Source organism: Calonectris borealis, chromosome 7 (genome assembly GCF_964195595.1).
Source record: "Calonectris borealis chromosome 7, bCalBor7.hap1.2, whole genome shotgun sequence".
Classification (NCBI taxonomy): domain Eukaryota; kingdom Metazoa; phylum Chordata; class Aves; order Procellariiformes; family Procellariidae; genus Calonectris; species Calonectris borealis.
In genome coordinates, this window is record NC_134318.1 from 7,716,114 (window position 1) to 7,729,101 (window position 12,988).

Consider the following 12,988-nt stretch of genomic DNA (forward strand, 5'->3'; position numbering starts at 1 on the left):
CGCAGAACTGCTATAGAGAGGCTGCTAAATAGGGAAACCGCGTTTGGACCCCGCCCAGTCCACTTAAATAAATTGCAATGGATTTTCCTTCCCACACTAAGCGGGAAAAATCCTAGGAAAAAAGCTAAAAAATGCGTCTAGTGTGTAAACGTATCTTTAGTTGCTCCACCAGAGAAAAAAACGTTTTAACACGCCCGCCTTGTATATGCTCTGTCACCGAGAAAAGCCTGTAACCGGAATGCAGAATTCGGAAAGCTGCATTCGCTTCTGCCGGAGGGATACAGCGACGACTGTCAGCCCACCGCTCTCCCGGAGGCGGGGGTCAGCGGCAGGGCTGGCGTCTGCACTGCTGCCTCACGCTGCAGCAACGCCGGCTGGATCGCCCTCGGGGAGAAGCCGGTTGTGTCAGAAGTTAATGACAGGTAATTGGAGTAAGAAGAACAGTTTGTTCCTGCTTCTCCCCGGCGGACCCAGTGCCTTCCCGCTCACTGATTCATTCTTTTCGTGCACTCGGAGGTCAGGCAGAGGCTTCTGCACGTCTCCCTAGATGACGGATGAGGAGTCACAACACGCAGCCAAGTCTCTTAACCGCTCTGCACGGAAGGAGAAATATGCCATCACGAAGACCTCAGCAAGCATAGAGGGAATGATTTGCCCCAGAACATAGTCAATTTTTTTAATTCTTGATGTAAAAACAGTGACGGAATACAACGATGGTATGTTTTAAAGCTGCTGTATCTTTTTGCGCTGACTTGTTCCCAAGCCAAGAATAGGTGCAGCTGCAGTCACCGCCCCGGAGCGAGCACCTGAGCTAACAGCACCCTCCCGCACCCAGCCCTGCTCTTCCCCAGTGCCGTCCGCCAGGCTCCGGGAGGACGAAGGCATCACTCCAGCATTCGTCACTTCGTGGTCATTCTCCTAAATTTCGTTTTTGTTGTCAACTTCTCGCTCAGCCTCTTCACAGCCCAACAGCGGCAACCGGAGCCACCCGGTGACTCCGACCGCCACCTCCCTCCGAGCCTTGCTGGGGGCCCGGGTAGCGCCCCCGTCCCCGGCGGGACCCGCCCCGGCACGGCCTCCGCGCCGCCGGCGGCTCGCGCGGGCCGCTAAACCGCCGCCGCCAGCACCGCTCCGGGGCATGCACCGCCGGGCGGGCCGGGCCTCCCGCTGCCGAGCCCCGCGCTGACGTCACGGCGCGCCGCCGCTGCGTCACCGCCCCTGACCACGAGGCCAGGGAGGGAGGCAGGCGGTGAGGGGGGGCGCGCTGCGGCCCCGCCCGCGGAGTTGGCGCCTGCGCAGGAGCGGCGCCCGGGCCCTGTCACCGCTCCGCGCTGGGGCCGCTCACGCCCTCGCGGTGGCCGGTGGGTGCCTGCGGCGGGCGGGCCGGGCTTGGGCGCGGCCTCGCGGCGCCGGGGGGGAGCGGAGCGGAGCGGAGCGCCTCGCCGCCGCCGCCGGTGAGTTCCGCCGGGCCGTGACGCGCCGCTGGACCTCTGCGGACCCGGGCGCTGCCGCTCTTCGGCCCCGCGGGGCGGACGGGAAAGTGGACGGGGCCGCGCTCGGCTCCACCGCGGCTGTGGGAGCGGGGCGGGACGAGCGGCAGTGCCCGCGGCGCAGGGGGGCAGGTGCGGGGCGGCCGGTGGGCCGGGGCGGGTAGGACCGTTACGGGCGACGCCGCTTCGCAGCTGGCGGGGCGCGCTGAGGGGACCTCGGCGCCTGGCGCCGCCCCCTCGGAACGGGCGGAGGCCCCGCTCCGGCCGCCGGCCCGCGCTCCTCCACCGCGGCCGCCCCAGCCCCGCCCGCGGCGCGGCCGCTCTCTCCGGACCCCAGCGCGGCGGCGGCGCCCGGGGGAGCTGTGCCCCGGGGAGGGGAACCGTTAAGCCCGTGCCGCAGGCTGACTGCAGTTAGCAGCGTGCGGGCGAAGGCGGGCCGTGTCCCGCTCCGAGGGGCAGCCGGGGCGGGCAGGAGCGTGTGGTGCAGCCCTCGGATCGCCGGGCGCGCAGCCCGCGGCTCGGGCGCTTTAAGAGGCGCGTCAGTGCCCGTGTACGGTGAGCTTGCACAGCCCGCTCCAGCCTGCGGGAAACATCCAGACGCTTCCTGTAGCACCGTTACTCGCTCTCTGCTAGTAGAAAATGAGTTGGGTGGTTTCCCTCGCGTTCTGCATTTGGTGTCGGCATTGGGCTGCTTTTGACGTCACGCACGGTAGTATCCAGCAGCTGACAACATGAGTTGCTTTCATGACTACATACAGGGATGAAATACTGCCCTGATTTGAGATCAAAGTACAAAACGTCTTTGGCTACTGACTCTTAAAAGAAAAACCAAAACAAAACAAAAAAAACACCTCCTATGGAAATACGTATCTGTTTTAATAGAAGGGAGAACTCTTCTTCTTTTTGCCCCACTGGCGATGGAGATAAGTCTTGGCTACAGAAATCTTGAAGCACTATAGTCATACATCTTTTCTAACTTCTTGTGTTGCAGGTTGAAGCTTGCATTGCAGTCACTGCTACAGATGTGTGAAATTTGCTCTTGCATAGCTATGTCTTAACCGAAGATGTCTTCATTTTGATGTCCCCGTCTGAATGTGGTAGGATATAGCTAGTGATAGCTAGGGAAATATTTGATCATGCGTCATCTCCTGAGATAGGTAAACAGAATGCAATATATTTCAAGTTGTTTGGCTGTTTTGGTTTTTTTGTTGTTTTTTTTTAATAAGATCACAAAAATAAGCATCTTGTGTACTGCATTTTGACCTTTGCAGAGAAAAATAGTTCATCCTGTTGTGCTGGAAATATTTCTGCCCTTCTTTTGTTTATGTAATGCTTAGGTGCTAACTGATGGCTTGCTTCTCTGAGTAGTTTTGTGTTTAGGTGGTTTATACATGTTATGACCCTGCAGGGTGTAAGACTGAATGCGCTTGTAGTGCGTTTTATTCCATATTCTGTTATTCATGCTGTCTTCCAAATAATGGTCAAAGATGAAAATTTATAGCAATTTTACAGTGTATTGCATTGATTTTTAAATTGCTCTGAAAATATGGGGGAACTTACTGTCATGGAAGTGTAGTGCAAGTAATAGTGAAAACATAGTAATAAATTGTTCATCATCTGCAATACTGAAAATGAAAGAGAAGTGTAACTTTATATCCTTTCCAAATAGGTACAGAGTCTTGCAATTACCCGTATACGTGCTGACATTTAGGCATTAGGGATGGGGGTTTGCGTGGGGGAGTTTGTATATGCGGCCTCCTGTTACTGCAGAGTAACTGTGAAGCTGTAGCCTTTATTGATTGCAGTGCAAGACTGGGAACTTGAGTTTCAGCTATTTATTTTCTTTTAAATTTTAAGTTCAGTTGACTCATAGTTGTTTAAATGTAATGATTGACACATATTATTCTTTGTGTTGCATAACTGGATTGATCAGAGCTGACCAATTTTTTCCAAGCTATGAGTCAAGTGTTGTTTTTGGGGATGATCTTGAGGCGTACACAGTGCTTTCAGGAGTCATGCAGCTCCTTGTATAAAGAAACTAGCCCGTACTGTCTCCTTAAAAAGATGTTTGAGGTTATTTCCACTGGCTAGAATTGGCTGTGACTGCCATTTGTACAGTTCTGGATTAGGGATTAGAGAAGTTTTACAAAGAATGATATTTTAAATTTTTGAAACAAAGTTTTCTAAAACTGAGGACCTGCACATCTTCAAAGTTGTATCTGAAATGGGAAGGAAAGCGTTTTACTGCAGAGTTAATGTAAATACTGTCCAAGAGAGTAAATCACACTCTTAAAAATTGTTCAATGTGTCAGTATATTGGTATGTAGAAAGTGAACTTGTGGATTACATGCTATATAGAAGATAACATAAACGTTAGGGACAATACTGAAAAACTGTACATTTTCCTTTTTTTGAACAGCTACGCAGAAGGGATATTCTAGAAAAGTGAAGTTGGAAGATCTCTGTGATCAAGAGAAGCATAAACATGTTGTGCTGGGGAAATGCATCTTTTGGACAGCTTGGATTGGGTGGAATTGATGAAGAGATTGTTTTAGAACCCAGAAAAAGTGACTTTTTCTTAAATAAAAGGGTCAGAGATGTAGGATGTGGACTGAGACATACTGTTTTTGTCCTGGATGATGGGACTGTTTATACATGTGGATGCAATGATCTAGGACAACTAGGGCATGAAAAAGCCAGGAAAAGACCCGGTAAGTTTAGAAGTAATGAATTGTGGAGACTGTGTGGTTGTGCATGTAATTTTTGTTTCATTATGCTACATCAAACCCAAGACTGCCAGCGTCTGTGCATGTGCTGAATTGTATGCACAGTAGTTCGTCCAAGAATGGGCGTATTGAAAAGCATTCCTTTGCTTGGACTGCATCTTGTGACAGTTGGAAACAACCAACTGTGAAATATGGCTGTCCCCTCATATTTTTGCCTGCCGTGCAGCTGGACAGTGCCACTATTTTTTATTTCCAGCATGGAATCAGTTTACCTAAGGCCGTGGGAGACTCAGTGGCTGTTTTTAATCTGAAAGGGAGGTGACCTCCTTCAATACATGGATTAGCATTGTACTATACGTATGGGTTTGGCTACTGGAATATGGTAGAAATGAATATTTGGCATACCGTAGTTGAGAAACATGCTGTGTGTGTTTAATCGTCTCATATGTGATGTAGAGCAGGTCTGATTAAAGCAATGTTCTTAATTTTCTTTTTTTTAAGAACCGAAAATAAAACTTTTGATAAAAGACTTTTCAACATATGCAGTGCTACAAGAAGAGGATTTGGAAAAGCCTAAAGGATGCAATGTAAAACTTCTTTGGGCTTTTTTCTTCCTGTCTATGTTATATGCGTGTTTCTGCTTCCTGCTAGTGCAGTTCTATAGCAGAAGTGGGTAAACATCTTGCAGGGACTGCAGAGGAGTGTGCACATGGGCTCCCTTCAGAGCTGTGCATGTGAGTCATATCTGCGTGCTACTGAGAGATATGGAACAGTGCTTCTGACAGTACTTATAGCATAACGTAAGCAAACCAAAAAGGCTTACTAAGAGTTTATTCTAATCACTGCTATAGCAGTTTTACAAGTTACTTTGCACAATAATTGATACAAATATTTCAAGTGGAAATAAGGCATTATGCAGTATTTTAGTAGTTCTCCTTTATTCAGAGTTTCAGATTTGGTGCCAAGTAAAGATTTTTTGTGTAGTTGATATGTAACTTTTAAAACTAATTTGGACTTCTATTGGGAAACAGTAGATGGATATTAAAACTGATAAACTTGAATACTGTGCAAACATCTGCTTCATGAACGTGAATATAAACTCAGCTTGTCAAACTTACTCTGAATATTTGTTACCCACTTTGAAAATGATGATGAATTGTCTTTTAAATCTAAAAGTTACAATAAAAATACCTGACTTCTAATTTTTTGGTTTTTTAAAACAGCCTTGTATGAGCTTTCATACGTGATGGACAAACACCTACTATAATTCTTTTTTTTTGAACAGGCTCAGACACAGCAGTAACTGTCCTCTTCCCTAATTTTTCTTTCATCTAGAGATTACTGACAATACTGTTGAATGTTCTAATATGAAGTCAGTGCATTGGGATAACTTTACTTGAGCAATCTGAAGAGGCTCGGGATCTTTACAAATGGGTGGATGCTCTCTCTGGAGTGTATTTCTGCTAACTGAAGAGAATTTTGTCGCTGACTGCATGTCTTTGCCACTCAGTGTCCCAGTGGCACTATTTAGCTGTGCCTTCCCTCTTTCCTCCCCACAGAGCTCTGCTTGCCATAGGGATTGTGTGACTGTTCCTTAATCCATATTGGGCAAAGTCAGCCTGGCTAGTTTAGCAGCTGGTGAAGATAGTCTGAGCTAATCTGCATGCTGTTGCCTGAACTGGAGGGCACTTACATGACCTCTTCCACTGGCAGAGCTGTGGAGGCTGTAATGGGCTGAATTGGGGTGGTAACCTCTTTAATCAGACCAGCTGTTTAAAAAAATGAACTTATGCCTGCTGCCTTTGTTACTTTATTTTGGAAACTGAGTGCCTGTCATGTTGCAGATACTGTTAGCTACTGTTTTGAAATGGACTTAGGCTCTGCCAGGCTATGTTTACAGTGCATGTTACATTGATGGTACACAGGCTTTTTCAGTGGTCTGCCGTTCTTAGGCAGGAATAGAATTTATGTGTTTGAAAACTGGGCATAAAATGTCCAAGCAGGCTCTTATTTAAGGGGGCTGTTGAAAATTCCAGCCTTAATGACAGGCCCTGGTGATTTTTCTCCGCTGCTTTGTTGCTGAAATGAAAATGTTAGATTTCTGATCACAAATCATAAGCACGAAAACAAACTTTGAGTTTTTCCAAATGTATTTAAAGGTATTGATGCAGGCTACTGGAAAAAAGTCACAGATATTTTAGTGTTTGCTTTTCAGAGGCGTGTGCTGTATATCTAGAAAAATTACTCTTTAGGATCTGTTTCTACAGTATTTTGCATTATAAAGAGGACATTGTGTAGCTCATTGCAAAATCAGTAGCTTTAGTCTTTAATTTACCCTGTGTTGTTTTGCAGGCTTGTTTGTTAATAATGAATAGGTGAATTTAATTTGCTGTGGTGGAATGTTTTCCTCTTACGTAATGTCTACACGTGTAGTCATTTGACAATAATCTATTTGACCTTAATGTTAATTGAGTTTCTGCACTCATTTTCAGATGGCAAGATTAGAAGGAACCGTTATGATCAAGCTGCAGATTTTGTGCACATCTGTATATTGCTCCAGATACAGTTGCTGTTTGGTTACTTTGGGGTGTCAAATTTAACTTACTTCTCCTAGAATAATATGCTTACAATTTTAAATAAAGGATGTTTTGGCAGACTTCTGTGCTTGCTTCTATGTTATTTCAATTGATGTCTTAGTACTGAGTATAACTGTCTAACCGTCTTGATCAATACTAGCTTGTTAGTAGCTTTTTTTTTTTAAACAACTAATTTTTCTTTTTTTTTTTTTTTTAGAGCATGTTGGTGCACTGGATGCCCAAAATATTGTAGCTGTATCGTGTGGAGAAGCCCACACACTTGCATTAAATGACAAGGGTCAGGTATATGCTTGGGGTCTGGCTACTGATGGACAGCTTGGCTTGCCGGGAACAGAGGAGTGCATCAGAGTGCCCAGGTTAAAAATTATTAGTATACAATAAGTTTTTTGTTTGGTGTTTTTTTTGTTTGGTTAGTTTTTGTTTTGTTTTGCTTTGTTTTTTTTTAAAAAGTGCTTAAATCACATTGGTTAAGCTATTCTGCTGTTATAATTAAAAACACACATTAGAAAGTGTATTTTAGCTGTGACGCTTGCATGCTGTAGACAGTTTCCTTTCTCAAAAAGTCAGCTTATGTGAGAAGTGTGTTATGGGTTTGCTTGGTTTGCTTTGTTGGTTTTTTTCTTCTTCTTTTTTTTTTTTTTTTAATAGTCATGTACTAAGAATGAAAGTTATGTTGGAAAAGTAGGATGGGTATTTTAAGAATGTAAATGGGGATTGATAACTGCCATTTAAGAGAAGTTAAAGAGAAGTAGAATGTTAAACTTTCAGAACCCGTTGTGAGAGTACATTTGAAGAAGGTACGTTTGCTATCTGATCTTTGTACTTCAGTTTTCACCCCAAGGTTTTTTAGCTGTGATCAAACAATACACCTTCTAGTTACAAAAATGAATGCTAGCCAGATTCACTTGCTTGATTTCAGAATGCTGTAAGCATTCCAGCTAGCTGAAGTCCACATTTTTACTGTGATGAATAGGTTCACTGAAATCAGTGGAACTGTCTGTAGCAGTAATGTAGCAGTTGTATGTTTGCAAGCTGGAGGTTTTCTTTTCCAATTTTTTTTTACATAGGAAAAAGACACACGAAAGTAACGGTTCCTTGGAACATTAGTAATTTATAACTTCATCATGGCTATCTGTGACATGTATAAATATGAAAGATGCAAATAACTAATATAAACATTATTTATTTCTGTATCAAATTTAAAAGCCCACAGGCCTTTTAGAAACTCCAGTTTTTCTCATCAGAAGTTGAAAGCATGCTAGATTTAATGCACATTTGTATGTATTTGCAACTGCTTTATAATATTATGCAATACTTTAATAGCTCTGTAAACTGAAGTTTTGATTGAAGTTAATGTTGGTAGAGATGAGAAATGGAGTATTCAAATTTTAACAGAAAGTAATTCAGTCTTTATATCTAATATTGATATGAGGAAGATTCTAAAATGTTTTTTCTTTTGGAAACTATAAAGTAAGAATCATTTTCTTGTATACGGTATTAATTTCCTCCATTCAGCTGTGTGACATCTCCTTCGTAGCACATGAACCTCCCTAATTCTTCACTATGGTCTTTTACTGACTTTATTAATTTGAAAATAAGACAGAACCTGTCCTTGAAGGTGTTAGAAAAGAAGCAGTTTTGACTTAAGACTTAACTAAATATATTCTAATTAAAGTTAGGATATTTAAATTAGTTTCATCTATACTTCAGTAAAAAGGATTAACTTTGTGTATATTACCCTTTGGCGTGACTTTATATTTCATACCATGACCTAGTAGCTTAATTCTTTCTCTGTTTTCTTACCCCAACAGAAATATTAAAAGCTTATCAGAGATCCAAATTGTTCAAGTTGCTTGTGGTTATTATCACTCGTTAGCACTCTCAAAAGGTAAGCCAAAGTCTTCTGAAGTTTTGTGTAATTTCTTAGCAGGTAGTTCTAAAGGTTTCAACATTTACTGTGAAATTTACTTATTTATATTTTTATTTATTTTGTCTTTTTTAAAATGGAAGTGTTTTTTTAAACATACTACCACTTAACACAGATGGGATTTCAGGTTGGTAGGAGAAGTGTAATTTAATGATGGAAGCTTGAATTTAAAAAATAAATGTACAAACAAATGTTGTGTTGTTCTGCTTTTTTTTTCTTATGCTTTTTTGCTTTTTATCATCTTGCTTTCTTGTAATTTCCTTTTTTAATTCATTTTTTCCTCTCCTGTTTTTTGGTCGCATTTCTTTTTCATCCTGCTAGCATGCTGCTTTGTCACTAGCCTGTTTTAACCTGTAACTTCAAGTTACCGAGGCTTGCAGGCAACAACTTCCTTGTCTGCTTTTCTGTGGCAAAGCCTCTGTTTTGTTGGTGCTTCTATAGATAAAATGTAATGTCAGATTTGAACACTTTTTGAAAGGTTTGAACATCTGTCTTCCAAAAACTAGCTGGGGCTAGTTAGTATAGTTATCCAGAAATGAATATGAATTTAAATTTGCTGCTTGTTTATTTCATTGTGACAAAGGAGAGTTGTGGCCAAAACTTCCATTTGGAAGAAGTGGCTGCTGGTCGGGGTTAATGGAAACTTAGAAACTCAAAACAAAAATTCCAGAAAGCTTATAAAGTTTGACAGTGTTTCTTAACAATGTGTGGTTAAAATATAAACAAAATAAGCTGTGGGGAAGGAGTTGTTAATTGTATGCTGAATGATTTCTTTTTTTCTTTTTCTTTAAATATAATAGTTCATACTGAGTGTGTGTGCCTTGATCCTGTACGTGACTTTTCATGGCTCATATTGAGTGTTTTCTGTGCCGTTATGTATTCCCAGGCATCTTTACCGTTATAACCTAGTGAGATTCCTTTGTTTTCAGGACAGGCCGTCAGAGATTTACGAATAACCCTTTGCCTGGGTTAAGATCAGCAGTAGAATGTGGGGAGTATCAGAACTGTGCTAACAGAACTAAGCATTCTGTTGGTCAAAGGTGCAAGAATATAATAGGAGTTAATAGTTTAAAATTCACTCAGTGTTTTGAATAGTTACAAGCTTCAAGTACAGCATCACTATCCTGTTGCCAGTTCATGGATTTGCAGCTCTATGTTTCTGTTCTTCACATGCATTGTAGGGTGTTTTTTGGTTGTTTGTTTTTTTTTTTTTTCCTGGTTGTAAGAGAATCTATGGAAATACTTGCAAGGTAGCAAGGTTATAGCCTTAAAAATAGACCCACACAGGGAGGAAAATGGGATGAACTTGCTTGAATTGGGCATTTTGAGAGGAGACTTCGTAGTATTTTTAGATCTATGTATGGGATATTGATCAGGTGGATTAATTCATGTGATTATAAATGATTGGCATAGGGTTTCTTTGGTGTTAGGAAGATTGTTTTGTATAGAAGTGGTGGTTGGAGTGGTTGTTTGTTTTTTTGTCTGGTTGGTTTTGGTTTGGTTTTGTTCTTTGGTTGTTGTTGTTTAAATAAATAAATAAAATTTGAGAGACCTGTACCCCAGGGGATGGGTTTCATTGTTTTCCATCTTAATAAAACTGTTATTGAAAAGGTGGAGGTAGGAGAGACATAGGAGACATTACTGTTTGAAGGTAACATTACTGTTTGAAACGTATCGCATCAGCAAAAGCAAAATACCTTTGTGATTAGTTGTTGATCTTTAGGATAGTAAATACCTTGGCAAAACGTTGGTTGTTCAGTAGAACATTTTCTTTTGGAAGCAATCTTAACATAAATAGCTCTCTGATTAGTGATTCTTCAAAATGTTTTTTTCTTTATAAGGCATCAAGTGACATTATAAACGTTGTGCTTGATTGAGCATATCATTGATTCAATATTTTAAAATTTAAAATATATGTCACTTAAATTGTATGTGAAAATTAAGTATGTTGCCGTATAAAACCTTAAATGAGGCTTGTGATTGGAATTTGGAAATTTTTGCATGTCCAGTATGCAACCTCAACAAGATCTCTGCATAAAAATATATACAGTAGTGGAACTCCCAATGGAACGGCATCTTGCTTAGTAATAACCAAACTCAACTTATCTAACACTGTTGAAACAGGAATGTTAAGAGCAGTTCTGAGGGTTTTGAATGTGATTTAAATACTTTCAGTCTGATTAAATATTTGAGTCGAATGTCTGCAAATTACACGAGAATGCTTAGTTTCAAAAGTCAGTAATTTATATGCATTTTCAAACTCAAAAATATTTGAAGAGTAACTGTCTAACTTCTAGGTTTTCTTACAGTAAATGAACTTTATATAATTAAACTATATTGATTGTATTTCTTGTTTAATTTTTTTTCCTTTAAACAGGAAGTGAAGTGTTTTCCTGGGGACAAAATAAATATGGCCAGCTGGGCTTAGGTTATGAGTATAAAAAACAAAACTCACCACATGTGATTAAATCTCTGCTGGGAATCCCTTTTGCACAGATTGCAGCAGGAGGAGCTCATAGTTTTGTACTAACTCTTTCTGGAGCCATTTTTGGATGGGGACGCAACAAATTTGGGCAGCTGGGTCTTAATGATGATAATGGTAAGTAAACATTACTTCTGTAAAATTTCATGCTGAAGGTCTTGGTTTGTGAATCTAAAGACAGTGGTATTCCTAGAAAAGGAGCAGACAGAACAAACCTCTGTTGAATATTGTTGAAGAGTGTTGATGTCATGTGAGATTGCATAAGGAAGACAGAGTTTTTTTCCTCAGCTGTTTTGTAGTGAAATTTCTGACAGTGTTATGTTGAAATTCTAGCCTGCTTGACTTGTTTTCTTCCCCAGTTCTAGATTTTTCTGTCACTTAAACTTTCTAAATGGGATTGAATTAAGATACCATGCTTATAGTAACTACAGATACTGTAGGTACAGTTTGAACTGAATTTTAGGTAGAACAAATTATTTGACAAAAGCAGTGATCTATCAAAACTATTTGGTTGTCCTTGGTAGACACATTTAAGGAATCTTCATTATTTTATTGCCATGTGGGTATCTGCCTTTCTCGGGCCACTTTTGATAATCATTCATGATTTTCAGCTAACCATTTCCAAAATCTCCTGTAGTAAGGCGTTGATATTCATTAATGATTTTGAGCAAGTAGTTAGGTTAGAAAAAAAATTTTCTTTGTTACATGCACGCTATCTATGTGCAGGGCTCCAAGATGGGAGTATATGCTATCAAGTTTCTGTAATACACAGTTTAGTATAGAATAATCTATAGCTAGTTTCTTGAATTTTCTGACTGGTTCATTGTTCTCAACATCTCTGAAAATAAGAAAAATGTGTTGTAGTTAAAATGTGTATCTGAATTAACGCTTTAAATCTGGTCCTCCTCATGTACTAAGAAAATTACACATACTTTTCAGAAATCAAATTTTCATGGGAGACTTCAGTTGCTTCTACATATTCTTCCGAATATATATGACCCCAGTTTTTTATATAGCATCACTTATCAGTAAAATCCCTTTTTTATGTCTTGATAGGTCTTCTTCCAGGAATCTTAGCATACCTGACAAATATTAAGACATTAGTGTTAACATTTAAAAAAATTGCCTTTGTGCAACTGGATGACAAAGTTAATGTGTTCTGGTGATGGGGGGAAGTTAGTTGTGCTTCCTAATCATTCAGTGTTCCATTCTATTATATGTTTAGTAATATTGATACCAACTTATAGGAACACTTTAAAAACATGAAGCATATAAACAACTCAAAACCAACTGTAATCTGTTTTCTTTTCTCATGACCAATGGCAGGTCTAACGTACTGTTCCATATTTTGTGATTTATGTATTGATATGTGATCCTATGCTAGTGAAAATGAGACTATTTGCTATGAAGTATTTCAGTATAGTAGTCTCTCTGTTTTTCTGTAATAACACTTCCATCTCAAAGATACATAAACTCAGTCACAATGATTGCATTATGCTAACAAATTTAAAGTGCTTATTTGACTGGAACCGAATTAGAATAAACGAGCAAAACTATTTGTTTTCTGATTTATATTTTCAAAATAAACGATCTACTGCTGTATTAAACCTTTCAGACAGGTATGTTCCTACGCTGCTAAAGTCACTGAGAACTCAGAAGGTTGTTCATATATGTTGTGGAGAAGATCATACTGCTGCCCTTACAAAGGTACGATATTTAAAGATATGTTTAGGTTTTGGTTTTTGAATGTTTTCAGGAGAAGATGC

The 12,988-nt window shown here is 40.6% G+C and overlaps 1 protein-coding gene across 5 annotated transcripts in view; it reads left to right on the forward strand.

Moving 5' to 3' along the window:
* The first annotated feature begins 1,358 nt into the window (after positions 1-1,358).
* The window catches only part of HERC4 (HECT and RLD domain containing E3 ubiquitin protein ligase 4), a 37,136-nt gene continuing 25,506 nt past the window's right edge, over positions 1,359-12,988 (forward strand). The window contains exons 1-7 of one of the 5 annotated variants that reach the window (XM_075154236.1): positions 1,359-1,454; positions 2,482-2,647; positions 3,910-4,201; positions 7,010-7,169; positions 8,625-8,701; positions 11,118-11,339; positions 12,838-12,929. In XM_075154236.1, the coding sequence (XP_075010337.1) occupies positions 3,976-4,201; positions 7,010-7,169; positions 8,625-8,701; positions 11,118-11,339; positions 12,838-12,929 (777 nt within the window). In that variant the 5' untranslated portion in view covers positions 1,359-1,454; positions 2,482-2,647; positions 3,910-3,975. Of the gene's footprint in view, positions 1,455-1,897; positions 2,046-2,481; positions 2,648-3,909; positions 4,202-7,009; positions 7,170-8,624; positions 8,702-11,117; positions 11,340-12,837; positions 12,930-12,988 lie in introns of those variants that run through there. The other 4 variants (XM_075154238.1, XM_075154237.1, XM_075154239.1 and 1 more) reach the window with 4 other exon arrangements.